Consider the following 26,484-nt stretch of genomic DNA (forward strand, 5'->3'; position numbering starts at 1 on the left):
AGAACACAATTTATGCATTTATTAAAACGTTAAAAAGTGTGTGTGTTGACTGTGAACACGTCTGTCCTCCAGAAAAACGAACTCCACGAACAACCACAAAGACAAAAACCTACGGCAGCGGAACACCAACTGACCAACGTAGAGGAGCGCTGAAGGTTTGCGCATTACAGTTCATTCTCCTGTTACAAACCGGCATGTTCCCTTTAGTTGACTAAATCCCTTCCCGCTTCCCGTCTCCAGACGACCAACTGCATATCCTGAGCATACGGAGGAGAGGAGGCGCTCCTGGCGCTTTCAGCGACGCACATCCTGCCTCACGTGGGGAAGAAAAACAACAATAACGACAGCATTACACTGGCAGAAACGAACAATAAAGACTGTCTTAAGTTTGCCTTATCCAGGCTCATGATCTGTGTGAATGCGGACGCTGATGATGACGATTTTACTACATGTGCTGTTGACGTTGCATTTCTTTCTTTTATCATGCCCTCCTGCTGCACTAATTATTTTTCATATCTACATGTCGTCTCGAATGCATGCAATAACATAATCTAATAAGACTCAGATATCGTTTTTCTATTGTTACTTTAAATGGCGTTGCATCCAAATGAATAACCTGTGTGTGTGTGTGTGTGTGTGCGTGAGTGTATGCGTATGCGTGTGTTTTTAAAGAAATTTAAATGGATAAAAAAGTGAGGAATCATCTTTGTACAGTTTATCATCCAATACTAAAAGGAGGTGTTTTTGTCTTAAACTAGAATGCGAGAACCTTTGTGAGTGGCAGAACAGTATTTAATCTTAAAAAGCTGATATTGTATTAAATGAAATGGATACATGTAAACATTTATTTTCTAGAGTTATTTAGACGTCTTGTAAATGTGGTGCTGTAACTGTTCAAATATTACGATAGCATCTGTAAAAAGAAAAAGAATATATCTTTTTTTTATTTAAATGTCGTTTCTTTTTAGAGAAAAGATGATTCTTGTACAGCATGGCTATAATCCTATGCAATATGTATTCATATAGACCTATTGACAATTGTAAGGTGGGGCGGGTTTGTTTAATTTCGGAGATAATAAAGCTTTATAAGTGTGATAAGGGTGCTCTGCGTTTGAAATGCACTGCTGTGGTTGCATGACAACACTATAACAATGGACCAACATACACGGGAGGAAGTGGGTGGAGCTAAAGCCATTACAAACTATGTCAAACCAATTGTTTCCTTTTTCAGAATAAAGGTTCCAAAAATACGCCGGCGTTTCTGTGTTATTCTGTAAAGCTTAACCAATGGGGCGGAGTTTATCAGAGGCGTAATTCGTATTATTTATATACTATTATAGTTTTGAATTGGCTTTAATTATATATACACACACACACACTATACGCACATACAGTATATAAGTTTTCATTTTATTTGTAATAATTCTGCTATGAGCTTTCGCCATTTTTATTCGTTTTGATTTGAGCAGTCATTTATAAACTATTATAATATTTATTAATGTTTTGAATTGGCTATTTTATTTTCATTTTAGTTCCAGTCATTTTATGTGCTTTTGACATTTTTATTGATTTTAATTTTTAGCAGTTATTTTAGTATTATTTATAAAATATTATTGTATTTATTATAGTTTATTATTAGCTTTAGTTATATATATATAAATGTTTTATTTAAAATTTGTATTATTAAAATTTTTATTATTTATTTAACTTTTTATTGTTTATTATTTTATTAAACATTTTTATTAGTTTTGATTTTGAGCAGCTATTTTAATATTATTTATAAACTTTTAGTATTTATTAATGTTTTGAATTGGCTATTTTATTTTAATTTTAGTTCCAGTTTGAGTAATTTTATGTGCTTTTGACATTTTTATTGGTTTTACATTTGCGCAGTTATTTTAGTATTATTCATAAAATATTATTGTATTTATTCAGCCGAATCAGCCGTTTGAACGAATCGACTCAATGACTCGCTCATTCAGACGGTCACAGCGCCACCTACTGATGCTTTAGTTTCATCTTTCCAACATTTCTTATTTGTATTAAAAAATATTTAAAACAATCTCATAACAATATTTAAGCAAGTTGTCATTTTTCAGTGTAACAGCCAGTGTCGTCTTCTAATTTAATTTATTGATCCAATTTAAGAATATAAAAGGAAATCTGAATCATAGCCTATATTTAACAAGATTAGGGGAAAAATGCCCTTTATAAAAGGTAAAAATATCACAAATATGCATATGTCAAAGCTGATTGAACACTGGTGAGAATATTGCTTCAGAATACATTTTATTTACAACACACACACAAAAAAATATATATTTTTTTTCCGGACAAGCACATTTTTTACTCGGACAAGTGGATGACAGATTTACTTGTCCGAAGGACAAGCATGTGAACAAGCTTAATGTCCAGCCCTGTATACATATATAAATGTTTTATTTTAAATTTTTATTCTTAAACATTATTATTTATTTAATATTTTTATTGTTTATTATTTTATTAAACATTTATTAGTTTTGATTTTGAGCAGTTATTTTAATATTATTTATAAACTTATAGTATTTATTATTTTTTGAATTGGCTATTTTATTATAATTTTAGTTCCAGTTTTAGTAATTTTATGTGCTTTTGTTTTTTTCAATTGGTGTTGATTTGATTTATTTTTTATATACTATTATAGTATTTATATTATAGTATATATTATATATAGTATTATAGTATATAATATATTACATGTATTTATTATATTTATATTTTACATTTAGTTTTAAACATATAACGTTTTTGTATTAATATTTTGGATAAGTTTTAATTTTCATATTTTTGGGGTTTATTTTAATTTTAGTAATTTGATGTGCTTGCAGTTTTTTTATATTACTATTTTATTTTTATTTTAGTTCCAGTTTTTTATGTGCTTTTGTCATTTTTATTGGTTTTAATTTTGAACAGTTATTTTTTATATACTATTAATATTTATATTTTAGTATATATTATATATGTATATTATATATATATGTATTTATAATATTTTTATTTTACAACCTTATAATATTTTAATTTTAGTATTAATATTTTGGATGAGTTTTAATTTTAGCAATTTTATGTGCTTTTATCATTTTGATCAGTTTTTTTTTATATTTCTATTTTATATTTATTTCAGTTTTAGTCTAATATTATATATTATTTTAAATATTTTTTATTTTAAATGTAGTTTTAGTAATTCTGCTATAAGCTTTTGCCATTTTTATTTGTTTTGACTTTGAGTCGTGTTTTTTTATATTAATGTTATGAATGAGTTTTAATAATTTTTTTGTTTTCATTTTAATTTGAGAAATGATATGTACTGTTATTCTTTTTATCAGTTTTGCCATTTTTAATTGTTTTGACTTTGAGTGGTGTTTTTTTTTTGTATTAATGTTTTGAATGAATTTTGATTTTCATATTTTTGGGGTTTATTTTAATTTTAGTAATGTTATGTGCTTTTATCAGTTTTTTTATATTTATATTTTATTTTTATTTCAGTTTTAGTCCATTAAATATATATATATATATATATATATATATATATATATATATATATATATATATATATATATATATATATATATATATATATATATATATATATATATATATATATATATATATATATTTATTTATTTATTTATTTATTTTAGTTTAAGTAATTTTATGTGCTTTTATAATTTTTATCAGTTTTTTAAAAAATATTTCTATTATATTTTAAATATAGTTTTAATAATTTTGCTGTATGCTTTTGCCATTTTTATTTGTTTTGCTTTGAGTCGTGTTTTTTATATTAATGTTTTGAATGAATTTTGATTTTCATGTTTTTGGGGTTTATTTTAATTTTAGTAATATGTGCTCATCATTTTTTTTTATATTTCTATTTTATTTTTATTTCAGTTTTAGTCCATTATTTATATTTATATATATATATATATATATATAAATGTTTTAGTTTTAGTAATTGTATGTGCTTTTATAATTTTTATCAGTTTTTAAAAAAATATTTCTATTATATTTTAAATATAGTTTTAATAATTTTGCTATATGCTTTTGCCATTTTTATTTGTTTTGCTTTGAGTCGTGTTTTTTATATTAATGTTTTGAATGAGTTTTCATATTTTTTGTTTCATTTTAATGAATTTTTATCATAATTGTATTTTTACTTAGTAATTTTAGTACAACTTACAGCATTATTTCAATCTAACATTCATATTTTATTAATATTTATTTGAGTGAATGATTGAGTGTAAGAGTCCCAGCTCTGCGTTTGAGAGCGCGGCTCTACCTCATTCTTGCACAAGCTCCTTTAGCTTCTTCTCGACTTCCTCTACGAAAGCAGGAAAGCCAGCGTCCAGCAGACAGAGGCGCAGTAACGCCTCCAGGTCTCCAGAGGGCAGCGTGCACTGATGATACGCCATCGGCAGGGACAGCTCACACTCGCCCAGGAAGTACTGAAGAGGAAGACATTATAATGCATGAAAAAGTCAGTGTGCACTTCATGGATGACATCTCAGAGGTCACATTAAAATATCAGCATCTAATCCAGCGATGCTACCTGAGAAAGGTGTTTGATTGACAGCGTTCCCATGGCAACGGCAGGGGTCTCCCGTGGAGCATCTTCAGGGGCCTGAAGTGGAAACAGAAATGGATCCATTCATTATAATCTCAAGACTCACACGGAGCCGATCAATTCCCTCATTACTAATTGAATGTCCTCATCCCTGACAATCTTTCTCATCCCTGCCGCGGGGAGACAATGTCACTAACCATATTTTACAGCGAGAGACTTCCCTTTGTGCTTGTGTTCACTATCTTTAGAGCCTGAGGTCTGTGTATTCACATCTCAGATCCACAAAGAAGCAGTTCATCTGAGGGTGGGATTATTTCACTCTAGTCCAACATTTAATATCATTGTGTGGCCACAGCACCACCTAGTGACGAAAACTCAAAATTAACATTCAGTAATGTATTTTCTAATAGATGTTCCTGGTCTAATTATGCACATTAAATTGGTTCAAGACGATTTCTGTGACTAACCTGGGAAAAGCTAATATTAATCAATCATTCTGTTACATCCTAAATAATCTGTTATACGTCACATTACATGCATTAATCGTGTTGCCTGTTTATCGCTTGATATAAATATTATGTGCAGTATGTCCTGATAGTTTGGTAGCTATATAATATTTCATACTATTTCATTAAAATATGATGATTTGCTAAATTATTTCTGCTGTCCAACCAAAGAAAAACGAATAATAATCCATAAAATCACAGTTGTGTCATGTTCCAATTAAATTCTGTCCTACATTATTTCCTCCTAAATAATCTGTTGTGCATAACATTATATTAATTAATCGTCACACTTCATTTTATCTGTTTATCGCTGGATATAAATATTATGTATATGTATATATATAAATAAATATAATATATATGTACGATAAGTCAAGATAGAAAGCAGCTCTAGTAGTGCATACCGTTATTTCCCCATAGTTTACCCTTTAACATTAACATTAAATGGATGGATGGATGGATGTGTGGACGGATGGTTGAGTGAGTGGGTGGATGGATGAATGGGTCAGTGGATGGACTGATGGGTGGGTGTATGGACGGATGGATGGACTGATGGGTGGACGGTGGATGGATGAATGGATGGGTGGGTGGGTTTATGGAGGATGGATGGATGGGTGGATGGATTATTAGATGGATGGATTGATAGATGGATGGATGGATGGATTGATGGATGGGTGGATGGATTGATGGATGGATGTGTGGACGGATGGTTGAGTGAGTGGGTGGATGGATGAATGGGTCAGTGGATGGACAGATGGGTGGGTGTATGGACTGATGGATGGACTGATGGGTGGATGGATGGATGGGTGGGTGGGTTTATGGAGGATGGGTGGATGGATTATTAGATGGATGGATTGATAGATGGATGGATGGATGGATTGATGGATGGGTGGATGGATTGATGGATGGGTGGATGGATTAAATGGATGGATGGGTAGGTGGGTGGATGGGTGAATGAATGTATGGATGGACGGGTGGATGGATGATGGATGGATGGATGAGTGGATGGATGTGTGGATGGATGGAAGGACGGATGGATGGATGGCTGGATGGATGGGTGGGTGAATGGATGATTGATGAATGGATGGATGGATGTGTGGATGGACGGATGGGTGGGTGGGTGGGTGAGTAGGTGGGTAGATGGATGTGTGGGTGGGTTTATGGATGATGATGGATGGGTGGATAGACAGACGGATGAGTGGATGGATGAGTGGATGGATGGGTGGGTGGGTGAATGGATGATTGATGATGGATGGGTGGATGGGTGGGTGGACGGATGGGTGGATGGATTAAATGGATGGATGGGTAGGTGGGTGGATGGGTGAATGAATGTATGGATGGACGGATGATGGATGGATGGAAGGACGGGTGGATGAGTGGATGGATGTGTGGATGGATGGATTGATGGGTGGATGATGATGGATGGATGGATGGAAGGACGGATGGATGGATGGGTGGGTGAATGGATGATTGATGGATGGATGTGTGGATGGACAGATGGGTTGATGGATGGATGGATGGATGGATGGATGGATGGATGGGTGGGTGGGTGGGTGAGTAGGTGGGTAGATGGATGGGTGGGTGGGTTTATGGATGATGATGATGGATGGGTGGATGGACGGACGGATGAGTGGATGGATGGGTGGGTGGGTGAATGGATGATTGATGGATGGATGGATGGATGGATGGATGGATCTGTGGATGGATGGGTGGGTGAATGGATGATTGATGGATGGATGGATGGATGGATCTGTGGATGGATGGATGGGTGGGTGAATGGATGATTGATGGATGGATGGATGGATGGATCTGTGGATGGATGGATGGGTGGGTGAATGGATGATGGATGGATGGATGTGTGGATGGATGGATGGGTGGGTGAATGGATGATTGATGGATGGATGGATGGATGGATGGATGTGTGGATGGATGGATGGATGGGTGGGTCAATGGATGATTGATGGATGGATGGATGGATGGATGGGTGGGTGAATGGATGATTGATGGATGGATGGATGGATGTGTGGATGGATGGATGGATGGGTGGGTGAATGGATGATTGATGGATGGATGTGTGGATGGATGGATGGATGGATGGGTGGGTGAATGGATGATTGATGGATGGATGGATGGATGTGTGGATGGATGGATGGATGGATGGGTGGGTGAATGGATGATTGATGGATGGATGGATGGATGTGTGGATGGATGGATGGATGGATGTGTGGATGGATGGATGGATATTTCCAACCTGCTGCTGCTGTGTAGATGTTCCAGGTTCTTCAGGATTGGATGGTGCAGCAGGAGCTGGTGTGGTCAGATGATCCTGGACGGGAACATAATCCTGCAGCTTCTCCACAGCTTCACCACAGAAATCTGCAGCTTCTGCCCGACTACAGCCATCAAACTGCAGTCTGATCAAACGGCTCTCGCCCTTACACACACACACAACACAGAACACACACATCCCATGAGAAACTCATCCGACATTCAGCACAAAACAAACCCCAGGAACATTAATGCTGCATTTCAACTGCAGGATCCAACCATATCACAACTTCATTAGAGATGGTGGTATTCATGAGTAGGTCTGTTTTTGTTGGAGAGCGATCATTAGCTTAATTAACAAGCCACAGAGTCTGTTTTTGAGCTGTAAGTTGAAGGTCACTCAGCAGCAGCTATTTCAAATTTGCATATTCAAATTGTTTATTGCTTTCAAGGACGAAGAGGCGGAGCCTGCCTCCAGGACAACACGCACAAATCACGAGTTCCTGCGGATCATTCATCCAAAACAGGTAAATGTGAAAAGTCGCAGTGCTGCTTCTCACCTTTAATGTGATGTTGAACAGCAGACTGTCTGATTTGTGCTGGATCTTCAGGAAGCTCTGTGCACTGAGTAAAGAGAAACCCTCCTACAAAAACACACAAGAAAACAGGACAACATCATCATTATCCAGCAGAGCCTCGTTTAATAGGATTATATCAGGCTGGAAACACATCATAAGCAGAGCATCCTCCTCCAGTGTTTCTGATGCAGAGTCTGCTTATGTGATGTGTTTCTGGCTGCTGTCAATCAAACTGAAAGATAATTGAGACTTTTTCGCTCAAAATTGCGAGTTATAAAGTCAGACTTGCGAGATATTTAGTCATTTAGAAGATGCTTTTATCCAAAGCGACTAACAAATGAGAGCATATAAAGATATAAAGTCAGACTTGCGAGATATAATGTCACAATTGCGAGATATAAAGTCAGAATTGCAAGATATAGTCGCAATTGCGAGTTATAAAGTCAGACTTGCGAGATATAATGTCACAATTGCGAGAGATATTGAGTAAGAATTGTAATATAAAGTCAGAATTGTAAGATATAAAGTCAGACTTGCGAGATATAGTCACAATTGCGAGTTATAAAGTCAGACTTGCGAGATATAAAGTCAGAATTGCGAGAGATATTGAGTAAGAATTGTAATATAAAGTCAGAATTGTAAGATATAAAGTCAGACTTGCGAGATATAGTCACAATTGCGAGTTATAAAGTCAGACTTGTGAGATATAGTCGCAATTGTGAGTTATAAAGTCAGACTTGTGAGATATAAAGTCAGAATTGCGAGTTATAAAGTCAGACTTGTGAGATATAAAGTCGCAATTGTGAGTTATAAAGTCAGACTTGCGAGATATAGTCGCAATTGTGAGTTATAAAGTCAGACTTGTGAGATATAGTCGCAATTGTGAGTTATAAAGTCAGACTTGTGAGATATAAAGTCAGACTTGCGAGATATAAAGTCGCAATTGTGAGTTATAAAGTCAGACTTGTGAGATATAGTCGCAATTGTGAGTTATAAAGTCAGACTTGCGAGATATAGTCACAATTGTGAGTTATAAAGTCAGACTTGCGAGATATAGTCGCAATTGTGAGATATAAAGTCAGACTTGCGAGATATAGTCGCAATTGTGAGTTATAAAGTCAGACTTGTGAGATATAGTCGCAATTGTGAGTTATAAAGTCAGACTTGCGAGATATAAAGTCAGAATTGCGAGTTATAAAGTCAGACTTGTGAGATATAAAGTCAGACTTGCGAGATATAAAGTCGCAATTGTGAGTTATAAAGTCAGACTTGCGAGATATTGTCGCAATTGTGAGTTATAAAGTCAGACTTGTGAGATATAGTCGCAATTGTGAGTTATAAAGTCAGACTTGCGAGATATAAAGTCAGAATTGCGAGATATAGTCGCAATTGTGAGTTATAAAGTCAGACTTGTGAGATATAGTCGCAATTGTGAGTTATAAAGTCAGACTTGCGAGATATAAAGTCAGAATTGCGAGTTATAAAGTCAGACTTGTGAGATATAAAGTCAGACTTGCGAGATATAAAGTCAGACTTGTGAGATATAAAGTCAGACTTGCGAGATATAGTCACAATTGTGAGTTATAAAGTCAGACTTGCGAGATATAGTCGCAATTGTGAGTTATAAAGTCAGACTTGTGAGATATAGTCGCAATTGTGAGTTATAAAGTCAGACTTGCGAGATATTTAGTCATTTAGAAGATGCTTTTATCCAAAGCGACTAACAAATGAGAGCATATAAAGATATAAAGTCAGACTTGCGAGATATAATGTCACAATTGCGAGATATAAAGTCAGAATTGCAAGATATAGTTGCAATTGCGAGTTATAAAGTCAGACTTGCGAGATATAATGTCACAATTGCAAGATATAAAGTCAGAATTGCGAGAGATATTGAGTAAGAATTGTAATATAAAGTCAGAATTGTGAGATATAAAGTCAGACTTGCGAGATATAGTCGCAATTGTGAGTTATAAAGTCAGACTTGTGAGATATAGTCGCAATTGTGAGTTATAAAGTCAGACTTGCGAGATATAAAGTCAGAATTGCGAGTTATAAAGTCAGACTTGTGAGATATAAAGTCAGACTTGCGAGATATAAAGTCGCAATTGTGAGTTATAAAGTCAGACTTGTGAGATATTGTCGCAATTGTGAGTTATAAAGTCAGACTTGTGAGATATAGTCGCAATTGTGAGTTATAAAGTCAGACTTGCGAGATATAAAGTCAGAATTGCGAGATATAGTCGCAATTGTGAGTTATAAAGTCAGACTTGTGAGATATAGTCGCAATTGTGAGTTATAAAGTCAGACTTGCGAGATATAAAGTCAGAATTGCGAGTTATAAAGTCAGACTTGTGAGATATAAAGTCAGACTTGCGAGATATAAAGTCAGACTTGTGAGATATAAAGTCAGACTTGCGAGATATAGTCACAATTGTGAGTTATAAAGTCAGACTTGCGAGATATAGTCGCAATTGTGAGTTATAAAGTCAGACTTGTGAGATATAGTCGCAATTGTGAGTTATAAAGTCAGACTTGCGAGATATAAAGTCAGAATTGCGAGTTATAAAGTCAGACTTGTGAGATATAGTCGCAATTGTGAGTTATAAAGTCAGACTTGCGAGATATAAAGTCAGAATTGCGAGTTATAAAGTCAGACTTGCGAGATATAAAGTCAGACTTGCAAGACAGAGTCACAATTGCGAGTTATAAAGTCAGACTTGCGAGATATAAAGTCAGAATTGCGAGTTATAAAGTCAGACTTGTGAGATATAAAGTCAGACTTGCGAGTTATAAAGTCAGACTTGTGAGATATAAAGTCAGACTTGCGAGATATAAAGTCAGAATTGCGAGTTATAAAGTCAGACTTGCAAGATATAGTCACAATTGCGAGTTATAAAGTCAGACTTGCGAGATATAAAGTCAGAATTGCGAGTTATAAAGTCAGAATTGTGAGATATAAAGTCAGACTTGCAAGACAGAGTCACAATTGCGAGTTATAAAGTCAGACTTGCGAGATATAGTCACAATTGCGTGTTATAAAGTCAGACTTGCGAGATATAGTCGCAATTGTAATTTATAAAGTCAGACTTGCGAGTTATAAAGTCAGACTTGTGAGATATAAAGTCAGACTTGCAAGACAGAGTCACAATTGCGAGTTATAAAGTCAGACTTGCGAGATATAAAGTCAGAATTGCGAGTTATAAAGTCAGACTTGTGAGATATAAAGTCAGACTTACGAGATATAAAGTCAGAATTGCGAGTTATAAAGTCAGACTTGCGAGATATAAAGTCAGAATTGCGAGTTATAAAGTCAGAATTGTGAGATATAAAGTCAGACTTGCGAGATATAGTCACAATTGCGAGTTATAAAGTCAGACTTGCGAGATATAGTCACAATTGCGTGTTATAAAGTCAGACTTGCGAGATATAGTCACAATTGCGAGTTATAAAGTCAGACTTGCGAGATATAGTCACAATTGCGTGTTATAAAGTCAGACTTGCGAGATATAGTCACAATTGCGAGTTATAAAGTCGCATCTACTCAGTAGAAACACATTTTTGACGTACTCTTCTTGGATAACATGATATTAATATTAATGATCAAGCAGAGAGAATCTGACACCAGTGCAAAAACAGTGTGTGCGATTCACCAAAAACCCTTAAAAGCTTCATAAATATCCAGTCATAAGAGAGCAGCGTCTAATGTAATTTAGACTGTATATTTAATATTTGCAAAATAATTTAAATTAGGTGCCTTTATCACGGAGTGCAAAACAACTTTCTAAACAAATGAATGGCAGTGCCCATAGAGCACGGGATTTTTTGTGATGCATTCATATACAATCAATCTCAAATAGGGTACTTTATCTACAAGTTAACTTTCCCAACATTAATCTTATGTTATGAAACAAAGAAACAGATATAAAGTCAGAATTGTGAGATATAAAGTCGGAATTGTGTGATATAATGAATAGTGATCTAGCAATTCTGACTTTATAGTCATCATTATCCAGCAGAGCCTCGTTTAATAGGATTATATCAGGCTGGAAACACATCATATAAGCAGAGCATCCTCCTCCAGTGTTTCTGATGCAGAGTCTGCTTATGTGATGTGTTTCTGGCTGCTGTCAATCAAACTGAAAGATAATTGAGACTTTTTCACTCAAAATTGTGAGTTATAAAGTCAGACTTGCGAGATATTTAGTCATTTAGAAGATGCTTTTATCCAAAGCGACTAACAAATGAGAGCATATAAAGATATAAAGTCAGACTTGCGAGATACAATGTCACAATTGCAAGATATAGTCGCAATTGCGAGTTATAAAGTCAGACTTGCGAGATATACCCCCGGTTTCACAGACAAGGCTTAAGCTAGTCCTAGACTAAAATGCATGTTTGAGCAGTTTTAACTGAAAGCAACTTGCACTGAGATATCTTAAAATATGTCAGTGTCATTGTTTTGTCTCAAGATGCACACCAGCAATGTTTTTTTATATGGCACGTTTATAAAAGTTACTTAAATGTCCTAATTGAACTAAGGCCTAATCCTGGCTTAGTCTAAGCCATGTTTGTGAAACCGGGCCATAATGTCACAATTGCAAGATATAAAGTCAGAATTGCGAGAGATATTGAGTCAGAATTGTAATATAAAGTCAGAATTGTGAGATATAAAGTCAGAAATGCAAGATATAGTTGCAATTGTGAGTTATAAAGTCAGACTTGCGAGATATAGTCGCAATTGCGAGTTATAAAGTCAGACTTGCAAGATATAGTTGCAATTGTAAGATATAAAGTCGCAATTGCGAGTTATAAAGTCAGACTTGCGAGATATAGTCGCAATTGCAAGTTATAAAGTCCGACTTGTGAGATAAGTCGCAATTGCGAGTTATAAAGTCAGACTTGCGAGATATAGTCGCAATTGTGAGTTATAAAGTCAGACTTGCAAGATATAGTCATTGCGAGTTATAAAGTCAGAATTGCGAGATATAATGTCACAATTGCGAGATATAAAGTCAGAATTGCGAGAGATATTGAGTCAGAATTGTAATATAAAGTCAGAATTGTGAGATATAAAGTCAGAATTGCAAGATATAAAGTCCGAATTGCAAGATATAGTCGCAATTGTGAGTTATAAAGTCAGACTTGCGAGATATAATGTCACAATTGCGAGATATAAAGTCAGAATTGCGAGAGATATTGAGTCAGAATTGTAATATAAAGTCAGAATTGTGAGATATAAAGTCATAATTGCAAGATATAAAGTCAGAATTGCAAGATATAGTCGCAATTGCGAGTTATAAAGTCAGACTTGCGAGATATAATGTCACAATTGCGAGATATAAAGTCAGAATTGCGAGAGATATTGAGTCAGAATTGTAATATAAAGTCAGAATTGTGAGATATAAAGTCAGAATTGCAAGATATAGTCGCAATTGTGAGTTATAAAGTCAGACTTGCGAGATATAGTCGCAATTGTGAGTTATAAAGTCAGACTTGCAAGATATAGTCGCAATTGCGAGTTATAAAGTCAGACTTGCGAGATATAGTTGCAATTGTAAGATATAAAGTCGCAATTGCGAGTTATAAAGTCAGACTTGTGAGATATAGTCGCAATTGCGAGTTATAAAGTCAGACTTGCGAGATATAGTCGCAATTGTGAGTTATAAAGTCAGACTTGCGAGATATAGTCGCAATTGTGAGTTATAAAGTCAGACTTGCAAGATATAGTCATTGCGAGTTATAAAGTCAGAATTGCGAGATATAATGTCACAATTGCGAGATATAAAGTCAGAATTGCGAGAGATATTGAGTCATATTGTAATATAAAGTCAGAATTGCAAGATATAAAGTCAGACTTGCAAGATATAGTCATTGCGAGTTATAAAGTCAGAATTGCGAGATATAATGTCACAATTGCGAGATATAAAGTCAGAATTGCGAGAGATATTGAGTCATATTGTAATATAAAGTCAGAATTGCAAGATATAAAGTCAGAATTGCAAGATATAGTCGCAATTGCGTGTTATAAAGTCAGACTTGCGAGATATAATGTCACAATTGCGAGATATAAAGTCAGAATTGCGAGAGATATTGAGTCAGAATTGTAATATAAAGTCAGAATTGTGAGATATAAAGTCAGAATTGCAAGATATAGTCGCAATTGCGTGTTATAAAGTCAGACTTGCGAGATATAGTTGCAATTGTAAGATATAAAGTCGCAATTGCGAGTTATAAAGTCCGACTTGTGAGATAAGTCGCAATTGCGAGTTATAAAGTCAGAATTGCGAGAGATATTGAGTCAGAATTGTAATATAAAGTCAGAATTGTGAGATATAAAGTCAGAATTGTGTGATATAAAGTCGGAATTGTGTGATATAATGAATAGTGATCTAGCAATTCTGACTTTATAATCATCATTATCCAGCAGAGCCTCGTTTAATAGGATTATATCAGGCTGGAAACACATCATATAAGCAGAGCATCCTCCTCCAGTGTTTCTGATGCAGAGTCTGCTTATGTGATGTGTTTCTGGCTGCTGTCAATCAAACTGAAAGATAATTGAGACTTTTTCGCTCAAAATTGCGAGTTATAAAGTCAGACTTGCGAGATATTTAGTCATTTAGAAGATGCTTTTATCCAAAGCGACTAACAAATGAGAGCATATAAAGATATAAAGTCAGACTTGCGAGATATAATGTCACAATTGCGAGATATAAAGTCAGAATTGCAAGATATAGTCGCAATTGCGAGTTATAAAGTCAGACTTGCGAGATATAATGTCACAATTGCGAGAGATATTGAGTAAGAATTGTAATATAAAGTCAGAATTGTAAGATATAAAGTCAGACTTGCGAGATATAGTCACAATTGCGAGTTATAAAGTCAGACTTGCGAGATATAAAGTCAGAATTGCGAGAGATATTGAGTAAGAATTGTAATATAAAGTCAGAATTGTAAGATATAAAGTCAGACTTGCGAGATATAGTCACAATTGCGAGTTATAAAGTCAGACTTGTGAGATATAGTCGCAATTGTGAGTTATAAAGTCAGACTTGTGAGATATAAAGTCAGAATTGCGAGTTATAAAGTCAGACTTGTGAGATATAAAGTCGCAATTGTGAGTTATAAAGTCAGACTTGCGAGATATAGTCGCAATTGTGAGTTATAAAGTCAGACTTGTGAGATATAGTCGCAATTGTGAGTTATAAAGTCAGACTTGTGAGATATAAAGTCAGACTTGCGAGATATAAAGTCGCAATTGTGAGTTATAAAGTCAGACTTGTGAGATATAGTCGCAATTGTGAGTTATAAAGTCAGACTTGCGAGATATAGTCACAATTGTGAGTTATAAAGTCAGACTTGCGAGATATAGTCGCAATTGTGAGATATAAAGTCAGACTTGCGAGATATAGTCGCAATTGTGAGTTATAAAGTCAGACTTGTGAGATATAGTCGCAATTGTGAGTTATAAAGTCAGACTTGCGAGATATAAAGTCAGAATTGCGAGTTATAAAGTCAGACTTGTGAGATATAAAGTCAGACTTGCGAGATATAAAGTCGCAATTGTGAGTTATAAAGTCAGACTTGCGAGATATTGTCGCAATTGTGAGTTATAAAGTCAGACTTGTGAGATATAGTCGCAATTGCGAGTTATAAAGTCAGACTTGCGAGATATAGTCGCAATTGTGAGTTATAAAGTCAGACTTGCAAGATATAGTCATTGCGAGTTATAAAGTCAGAATTGCGAGATATAATGTCACAATTGCGAGATATAAAGTCAGAATTGCGAGAGATATTGAGTCAGAATTGTAATATAAAGTCAGAATTGTGAGATATAAAGTCAGAATTGCAAGATATAAAGTCCGAATTGCAAGATATAGTCGCAATTGTGAGTTATAAAGTCAGACTTGCGAGATATAATGTCACAATTGCGAGATATAAAGTCAGAATTGCGAGAGATATTGAGTCAGAATTGTAATATAAAGTCAGAATTGTGAGATATAAAGTCATAATTGCAAGATATAAAGTCAGAATTGCAAGATATAGTCGCAATTGCGAGTTATAAAGTCAGACTTGCGAGATATAATGTCACAATTGCGAGATATAAAGTCAGAATTGCGAGAGATATTGAGTCAGAATTGTAATATAAAGTCAGAATTGTGAGATATAAAGTCAGAATTGCAAGATATAGTCGCAATTGTGAGTTATAAAGTCAGACTTGCGAGATATAGTCGCAATTGTGAGTTATAAAGTCAGACTTGCAAGATATAGTCGCAATTGCGAGTTATAAAGTCAGACTTGCGAGATATAGTTGCAATTGTAAGATATAAAGTCGCAATTGCGAGTTATAAAGTCAGACTTGTGAGATATAGTCGCAATTGCGAGTTATAAAGTCAGACTTGCGAGATATAGTCGCAATTGTGAGTTATAAAGTCAGACTTGCGAGATATAGTCGCAATTGTGAGTTATAAAGTCAGACTTGCAAGATATAGTCATTGCGAGTTATAAAGTCAGAATTGCGAGATATAATGTCACAATTGCGAGATATAAAGTCAGAATTGCGAGAGATATTGAGTCATATTGTAATATAAAGTCAGAATTGCAAGATATAAAGTCAGACTTGCAAGATATAGTCATTGCGAGTTATAAAGTCAGAATTGCGAGATATAATGTCACAATTGCGAGATATAAAGTCAGAATTGCGAGAGATATTGAGTCATATTGTAATATAAAGTCAGAATTGCAAGATATAAAGTCAGAATTGCAAGATATAGTCGCAATTGCGTGTTATAAAGTCAGACTTGCGAGATATAATGTCACAATTGCGAGATATAAAGTCAGAATTGCGAGAGATATTGAGTCAGAATTGTAATATAAAGTCAGAATTGTGAGATATAAAGTCAGAATTGCAAGATATAGTCGCAATTGCGTGTTATAAAGTCAGACTTGCGAGATATAGTTGCAATTGTAAGATATAAAGTCGCAATTGCGAGTTATAAAGTCCGACTTGTGAGATAAGTCGCAATTGCGAGTTATAAAGTCAGAATTGCGAGAGATATTGAGTCAGAATTGTAATATAAAGTCAGAATTGTGAGATATAAAGTCAGAATTGCAAGATATAAAGTCCGAATTGCAAGATATAGTCGCAATTGTGAGTTATAAAGTCAGACTTGCGAGATATAATGTCACAATTGCGAGATATAAAGTCAGAATTGCGAGAGATATTGAGTCAGAATTGTAATATAAAGTCAGAATTGTGAGATGTAAAGTCAGAATTGCAAGATATAAAGTCAGAATTGCAAGATATAGTCGCAATTGCGAGTTATAAAGTCAGACTTGCGAGATATAATGTCACAATTGCAAGATATAAAGTCAGAATTGCGAGAGATATTGAGTCAGAATTGTAAAATAAAGTCAGAATTGTGAGATATAAAGTCAGAATTGCAAGATATAGTCGCAATTGTGAGTTATAAAGTCAGACTTGCAAGATATAGTCGCAATTGCGAGTTATAAAGTCAGACTTGCGAGATATAGTTGCAATTGTAAGATATAAAGTCGCAATTGCGAGTTATAAAGTCAGACTTGCGAGATATAGTCGCAATTGCAAGTTATAAAGTCCGACTTGTGAGATAAGTCGCAATTGCGAGTTATAAAGTCAGACTTGCGAGATATAGTCGCAATTGTGAGTTATAAAGTCAGACTTGCAAGATATAGTCATTGCGAGTTATAAAGTCAGAATTGCGAGATATAATGTCACAATTGCGAGATATAAAGTCAGAATTGCGAGAGATATTGAGTCAGAATTGTAATATAAAGTCAGAATTGTGAGATATAAAGTCAGAATTGCAAGATATAAAGTCCGAATTGCAAGATATAGTCGCAATTGTGAGTTATAAAGTCAGACTTGCGAGATATAATGTCACAATTGCGAGATATAAAGTCAGAATTGCGAGAGATATTGGGTCAGAATTGTAATATAAAGTCAGAATTGTGAGATATAAAGTCAGAATTGCAAGATATAGTCGCAATTGTGAGTTATAAAGTCAGACTTGCGAGATATAGTCGCAATTGTGAGTTATAAAGTCAGACTTGCAAGATATAGTCGCAATTGCGAGTTATAAAGTCAGACTTGCGAGATATAGTCGCAATTGCGAGTTATAAAGTCCGACTTGTGAGATATAGTCGCAATTGCGAGTTATAAAGTCAGACTTGCGAGATATAGTCGCAATTGTGAGTTATAAAGTCAGACTTGCAAGATATAGTCATTGCGAGTTATAAAGTCAGAATTGCGAGATATAAAGTCAGACTTGCGAGATATAGTCAGAATTGTGTGATATAAAGTCAGAATTGTGTGATATAATGAATAGTGATCTAGCAATTCTGACTTTATAATCATCATTATCCAGCAGAGCCTCGTTTAATAGGATTATATCAGGCTGGAAACACATCATATAAGCAGAGCATCCTCCTCCAGTGTTTCTGATGCAGAGTCTGCTTATGTGATGTGTTTCTGGCTGCTGTCAATCAAACTGTAAACTGAATGATCAAACATACTGTAATTAACAACTACATTTTTATGTATATGTTTTTTGCCAATACAAAAGTTCCCACCACAATGCATGGATGTTGATATTTTCTCCATTGAGACGTTGAGTGTGAGGTATTTTTGCTGTTACACAAGCATGCCAGAAGGGGGCTCTACTAACAACCTCAATGCGATGACTGTCATGATCACCATGAGCCTGGTTTCACAGACAGGGCTTAGATTAAGCCAGGATTAAGTCTTAGTTAAATTAAGTTTAGATATAAAGGTGTGCATCTTGAGACAAAACAATGCCACTGACATATTTTAAGATAAGTTGCTTTCAGTTATAACAGCTCAAACAATGCATGTTAGATTTAAACCTTCTGTCAGTAAAATCAGTAGCATTATTTTCCTTGATTTATCATCATGATGCATAATGTATAAAAGTGCAGGGATTTAATATATGACATTTTTAAAAAGCTGCACCGCCAATTTAAGTTTATTTTTAACCTAAAAAACTTCAAAACAGATTTTTTTCCCTCTGCAAAGATGCTTAAAGATAAGATTTGATTAATGGCCGGTTTCACAGACAAGGTTTAACCCTAGTCCAGGGTTAAGACTTAAACCCAGACTAAAATGCATGTTTGAGTTGTTTTAACTGAAAGCAATTTGCACTGAGTTATCTTAAAATATGTCAGTGGCATTGTTTTGTCTCAAGATGCACACCAGAAATGTTTTTAACATTTATAAGAGTTTATAAAAGCTACTTAAATGTCCAAATTAAACTAAGACCTAATCCTGGCTTAATCTAAGCCCTGTCTGTGACACCGGTCTGTTATAAATCGGTTATGTCAGGATTGCGTGTTAAAAAGTCATAATTGCGAAATAAAGTCGCAAATGTGAGATATAAAGTCAGAATTGCGATATAAAGTCGGAATTGCAAGATTTAAAGTCAGAATTGCAAGATACAAAGTCAGAATTGCGAGATACAAAGTCGGAATTGCGATATAAAGTCGGAATTCTCGGAATTGCGAGATATAAAGTCAGAATTGTGAGATATAAAATCAGAATTGTGAGATATAAAGTCAGAATTGCGATATAAAGTCTGAATTGCGATATAAAGTCAGAATTGTGTGATATAAAGTCAGAATTGCGAGATGTAAAGTCAGAATTGTGAGATATAAAGTCGGAATTGCGAGATATAAAGTCGGAATTGGGATATAAAGTCAGAATTGAGAGATTTAAAGTCAGAATTGAGAGATATAAAGTCAGAATTGCAAGATATAAAGTCAGAATTGCGATATAATGTCAGAAATGAGTGATATACAGTCGGAATTGTCGGAATTGCGAGATATAAAGTCAGAATTGCCAGATATAAAGTCAGAATTGCGAGATATAAAGTCAGAATTGCGAGATATAGTCGGAATTGCAATATAAAGTCAGAATTGAGTGATATAAAGTCGGAATTGTGAGATATAAAGTCAGAATTGCGAGATATAAAGTCGGAATTGCAATATAAAGTCAGAATTGAGTGATATAAAGTCGGAATTGTCAGAATTGCAAGATATAAAGTCGGAATTGCGATATAAAGTCAGAATTGCGAGATGTAAAGTCGGAATTGCGATATAAAGTCAGAATGGAGTGATATAAAGTCGGAATTGTCGGAATTGCGAGATATAAAGTCAGAATTGTGTGATATAAAGTCAGAATTGCGATATAAAGTCAGAATTGCGATATAAAGTCAGAATTGTGTGATATAAAGTCAGAATTGCGATATAAAGTCAGAATTGCGAGATGTAAAGTCAGAATTGCGAGATGTAAAGTCAGAATTGCGAGATGTAAAGTCAGAATTGCGAGATGTAAAGTCAGAATTGAGAGATATAAAGTCAGAATTGCGATATAAAGTCAGAATTGAGAGATATAAAGTCAGAATTGCGATATAAAGTCAGAATTGCGATATAAAGTCAGAATTGTGTGATATAAAGTCAGAATTGCGATATAAAGTCAGAATTGCGAGATGTAAAGTCAGAATTGCGAGATGTAAAGTCAGAATTGCGAGATGTAAAGTCAGAATTGCGAGATGTAAAGTCAGAATTGAGAGATATAAAGTCAGAATTGCGTGATATAAAGTCACAGTTGCAAGTTATAAAATCAGAATTACCTTTTTTATTTTTTATTCTGTGGCGGAAACAAGCTTCCATACTAAAAAAAAATGTCTTTGCACTTTCTTGTTTGCTGTGCAAGTAAAGAACAATTAGATAATGTTTAGAACAAAAACTTTTTCCTCCTGATTTTCGGAAACACATTTGATGGACATGGAAAAAGTAATGTAGAGCTTTATTGCATTAGGAAACTACTTTGTAAACTTGCTGGATATCATAAAAAAGTGTTCAGATTATAGACACATATCCATGACAGGACGCCGGCTCCTGCTCTAAGAATCACCCAATGCTTTGCTCTGGATGGGCCCTCGTTAGGCTCTGTTGTTCTGCATAAAAGCTCAAAATGTGCCTCATTCTCCAAATGCACCATGAGGAGCCAGAGACTATTGTGTGCACGAGTCCAAGATTGAGGCTTATTCTGGGGAGATATCCGAAGCACTCAGCCTGGAAATCTCTAAAGGACAGCGACAGTCCCGGCGGGACGGGAAGGGGATTATGCTGTTCTTTCTGCGGGTGAAAAGAAATACGGTCAAGCTCTTATGATGGGCTCAGTGGAACCTGCGCTATCCTGACCCTGCACTTACAGCCTGATGGGAAGAAGAGTGTTGACGGCTTAGAGAGCACCATTTCATAAACGGCCAACAAGCCCCAAAAAAACATATTTATTGGTCACTGGACAGATAGTGTTTTTACATAATCTTACCAAGAGTTCCTGGCCTTGAGATACTAGCAGATGACCAGAGCCCAGAATATTCAGCTCCAGCTGGCCAGCGCTTTCACTGGACTCGAAAATCTGAAAGAAACAACAATTATGAAAGTGTTTCTGGGATTAGAACAGAGACTTGAGGGTGGACTCAATTTGAGCAGGTAAGCAACAACACAAAACCCCCAGCATCCACTTAACAACGCCCTAGAAATCAAACAAAACACCCAGCATCCACTTAACAACGCCCTAGAAATCAAACAAAGCACCCAGCATCCACTTAACAACGCCCTAGAAACCATCCAAAACACCCAGCATCCACTTAACAACGCCCTAGAAATCAAACAAAACCCCCAGCATCCACTTAACAACGCCCTAGAAACCATCCAAAACACCCAGCATCCACTTAACAACGCCCTAGAAATCAAACAAAACCCCCAGCATCCACTTAACAACGCCCTAGAAATCAAACAAAACACCCAGCATCCACTTAACAACGACCTAGAAATCAAACAAAACACCCAGCATCCACTTAACAACGCCCTAGAAATCAAACAAAACACCCAGCATCCACTTAACAACGCCCTAGAAATCAAACAAAACACCCAGCATCCACTTAACAACGCCCTAGAAACCATCCAAAACACCCAGCATCCACTTAACAACGCCCTAGAAATCAAACAAAACCCCCAGCATCCACTTAACAACGCCCTAGAAACCATCCAAAACACCCAGCATCCACTTAACAACGCCCTAGAAATCAAACAAAACACCCAGCATCCACTTAACAACGCCCTAGAAATCAAACAAAACACCCAGCATCCACTTAACAACGCCCTAGAAATCAAACAAAACACCCAGCATCCACTTAACAACGCCCTAGAAATCAAACAAAACACCCAGCACCCACTTAACATAACAACGCCCTAGAAACCATCCAAAACACCCAGCATCCACTTAACAACGCCCTAGAAACCATCCAAAACACCCAGCATCCACTTAACAACGCCCTAGAAATCAAACAAAACACCCAGCATCCACTTAACAGCGCCCTAGAAATCAAACAAAACACCCAGCATCCACTTAACAACGCCCTAGAAACCATCCAAAACACCCAGCATCCACTTAACAACGCCCTAGAAATCAAACAAAACCCCCAGCATCCACTTAACAACGCCCTAGAAACCATCCAAAACACCCAGCATCCACTTAACAACGCCCTAGAAATCAAACAAAACACCCAGCATCCACTTAACAGCGCCCTAGAAATCAAACAAAACACCCAGCATCCACTTAACAACGCCCTAGAAATCAAACAAAACACCCAGCATCCACTTAACAACGCCCTAGAAACCATCCAAAACACCCAGCATCCACTTAACAACGCCCTAGAAACCATCCAAAACACCCAGCATCCACTTAACAACGCCCTAGAAATCAAACAAAACACCCAGCATCCACTTAACAGCGCCCTAGAAATCAAACAAAACACCCAGCATCCACTTAACAACGCCCTAGAAACCATCCAAAACACCCAGCATCCACTTAACAACGCCCTAGAAATCAAACAAAACCCCCAGCATCCACTTAACAACGCCCTAGAAACCATCCAAAACACCCAGCATCCACTTAACAACGCCCTAGAAATCAAACAAAACACCCAGCATCCACTTAACAGCGCCCTAGAAATCAAACAAAACACCCAGCATCCACTTAACAACGCCCTAGAAATCAAACAAAACACCCAGCATCCACTTAACAACGCCCTAGAAATCAAACAAAACACCCAGCACCCACTTAACATAACAACGCCCTAGAAACCATCCAAAACACCCAGCATCCACTTAACAACGCCCTAGAAACCATCCAAAACACCCAGCATCCACTTAACAACGCCCTAGAAATCAAACAAAACACCCAGCACCCACTTAACAACGCCCTAGAAACCAAACAAAACACCCAGCATCCACTTAACAACGCCCTAGAAATCAAACAAAACACCCAGCACCCACTTAACATAACAACGCCCTAGAAACCATCCAAAACACCCAGCATCCACTTAACAACGCCCTAGAAACCATCCAAAACACCCAGCATCCACTTAACAACGCCCTAGAAATCAAACAAAACACCCAGCACCCACTTAACAACGCCCTAGAAACCAAACAAAACACCCAGCATCCACTTAACAACGCCCTAGAAATCAAACAAAACACCCAGCACCCACTTAACAACGCCCTAGAAACCAAACAAAACACCCAGCATCCACTTAACAACGCCCTAGAAACCAAACAAAACACCCAGCATCCACTTAACAACGCCCTAGAAATCAAACAAAACACCCAGCATCCACTTAACAACGCCCTAGAAACCAAACAAAACACCCAGCACCCACTTAACAACGCCCTAGAAATCAAACAAAACACCCAGCACCCACTTAACAACGCCCTAGAAACCAAACAAAACACCCAGCATCCACTTAACAACGCCCTAGAAATCAAACAAAACACCCAGCATCCACTTAACAGCGCCCTAGAAATCAAACAAAACACCCAGCATCCACTTAACAACGCCCTAGAAATCAAACAAAACACCCAGCATCCACTTAACAACGCCCTAGAAATCAAACAAAACACCCAGCACCCACTTAACATAACAACGCCCTAGAAACCATCCAAAACACCCAGCATCCACTTAACAACGCCCTAGAAACCATCCAAAACACCCAGCATCCACTTAACAACGCCCTAGAAACCATCCAAAACACCCAGCATCCACTTAACAACGCCCTAGAAATCAAACAAAACACCCAGCATCCACTTAACAACGCCCTAGAAATCAATCAAAACACCCAGCATCCACTTAACAACGCCCTAGAAATCAAACAAAACACCCAGCATTTAACAACGCCCTAGAAATCAATCAAAACACCCAGCATCCACTTAACAACGCCCTAGAAACCATCCAAAACACCCAGCATCCACTTAACAACGCCCTAGAAATCAAACAAAACACCCAGCATCCACTTAACAACGCCCTAGAAATCAATCAAAACACCCAGCATCCACTTAACAACGCCCTAGAAATCAAACAAAACACCCAGCATTTAACAACGCCCTAGAAACCATCCAAAACACCCAGCATTTAACAACGCCCTAGAAATCAATCAAAACACCCAGCATCCACTTAACAACGCCCTAGAAATCAAACAAAACACCCAGCATTTAACAACGCCCTAGAAACCATCCAAAACACCCAGCATCCACTTAACAACGCCCTAGAAATCAAACAAAACACCCAGCACCCACTTAACAACGCCCTAGAAACCATCCAAAACACCCAGCATCCACTTAACAACGCCCTAGAAATCAAACAAAGCACCCAGCACCCACTTAACAACGCCCTAGAAACCATCCAAAACACCCAGCACCCACTTAACAACGCCCTAGAAACCATCCAAAACACCCAGCATCCACTTAACAACGCCCTAGAAACCATCCAAAACACCCAGCACCCACTTAACAACGCCCTAGAAATCAAACAAAACACCCAGCACCCACTTAACAACGCCCTAGAAACCATCCAAAACACCCAGCATCCACTTAACAACGCCCTAGAAATCAAACAAAGCACCCAGCACCCACTTAACAACGCCCTAGAAACCAAACAAAACACCCAGCATCCACTTAACAACGCCCTAGAAACCATCCAAAACACCCAGCATCCACTTAACAACGCCCTAGAAACCATCCAAAACACCCAGCATCCACTTAACAACGCCCTAGAAACCATCCAAAACACCCAGCACCCACTTAACAACGCCCTAGAAATCAAACAAAACACCCAGCATCCACTTAACAACGCCCTAGAAATCAAACAAAACACCCAGCATCCACTTAACAACGCCCTAGAAACCATCCAAAACACCCAGCATCCACTTAACAACGCCCTAGAAACCATCCAAAACACCCAGTATCCACTTAACAACGCCCTAGAAATCAAACAAAACACCCAGCATCCACTTAACAACGCCCTAGAAACCATCCAAAACACCCAGCATCCACTGAACAACGCCCTAGAAATCAAACAAAACACCCAGCACCCACTTAACAACGCCCTAGAAACCATCCAAAACACCCAGCATCCACTTAACAACGCCCTAGAAACCATCCAAAACACCCATCATCCACCTAACAACGCCTTAGCAACCACCCATCATCCACCTAACAACGCCTTAGCAACCACCCAGCATCAGTTAACAACACCCTACCGATCAACACACCAAACAACACACATTTGTAGTTAATCAAATACACTACACGAGAAGGAATACTACAATCACTGACTACAATTTAATATAGTAGTGCACGAGCAAGCACCACTCACGCTATCTTTAAACACACATATTTAAGATTCACGGTTTTTATTGTAACTTAGTGGTGTTTTGTTTTCTCTTATTGACTTGTTCTCTTAACTAAACTCTGAAATAAACAGCATAATGGTTAAAAACGAATAGTGTTTTACGTTTTTCCCCACTCTAGGATGCTTGAATGAATAAGAAAACAATCATATTTTCCATACAAAACGAAATTGTCCTGTTTTCCCTTCCGTTGAAACACATGAGGGAAGAGAAAAGGGCGGGACTTTTCGCTCACCTTCCACGCGCAGTTACTGCCTGAGGGCTTGGATTTTGCTTTTCCTTTGGGGAGAAATCGACCGTAGCGACGCAGTTTCCAAACACTACTGGGAATTGTCGTGTCTTTCGGATGTTCTTTGAGTGAAGAGACACTTTCCATGTTTCAAACGTTCGCGTTTAAGCGAGTAAAACTGAGGAAGAGGTGCGTACTAGTGTGTAGTATGCGTGTGTAAACGCGCTCAATGCGCATGCGTCAGAATCGCTGCTAGATATTTTCAACATCGCATTTTGAGTTAGTAAGAAATAATGTAGTTTGCTGTGATATTTAGTTTAATAATGTAATTTATTTAATTATATTATATTTAGAATTACGTTCTGAAGTACAATTTGACACATTTTGGATATTTGGTATTTTTTAAAAAAACAAAATGTATAAAAAGTGGCGGTTTATTTTTTTATAAATCTACTTTCCTCAGGGTTATTGACACTTATTACTGGTCTCC

At 36.6% G+C, this 26,484-nt stretch overlaps 2 protein-coding genes across 2 annotated transcripts in view; one reads left to right on the top strand and one right to left on the bottom strand.

Annotated features, from left to right (window-relative positions):
• The window catches only part of nptnb (neuroplastin b), a 100,522-nt gene extending 99,269 nt beyond the window's left edge, over window positions 1-1,253 (top strand). The window contains exons 8-9 of the mRNA XM_079825841.1: window positions 73-155; window positions 241-1,253. Coding sequence (XP_079681967.1) covers window positions 73-133 — 61 coding nt within the window. The 3' untranslated portion in view covers window positions 134-155; window positions 241-1,253. The remainder of the gene's footprint in view (window positions 1-72; window positions 156-240) is intronic.
• rec114 (REC114 meiotic recombination protein) overlaps window positions 1-26,484 on the bottom strand; it is a gene marked incomplete at its 5' end in the record, with an annotated part of 27,890 nt that continues 1,406 nt past the window's right edge. The window contains 6 exons of the mRNA XM_079826177.1: window positions 1-309; window positions 4,316-4,481; window positions 4,586-4,657; window positions 7,358-7,540; window positions 7,935-8,018; window positions 21,346-21,435. Of these exons, the coding sequence (XP_079682303.1) occupies window positions 4,317-4,481; window positions 4,586-4,657; window positions 7,358-7,540; window positions 7,935-8,018; window positions 21,346-21,435 (594 nt within the window). The 3' untranslated portion in view covers window positions 1-309; window position 4,316. The remainder of the gene's footprint in view (window positions 310-4,315; window positions 4,482-4,585; window positions 4,658-7,357; window positions 7,541-7,934; window positions 8,019-21,345; window positions 21,436-26,484) is intronic.

The sequence above is a fragment of the Gobio gobio genome (genome assembly GCF_949357685.1).
Source record: "Gobio gobio genome assembly, chromosome: 9".
NCBI classification, from domain to species: Eukaryota; Metazoa; Chordata; class Actinopteri; order Cypriniformes; family Gobionidae; genus Gobio; species Gobio gobio.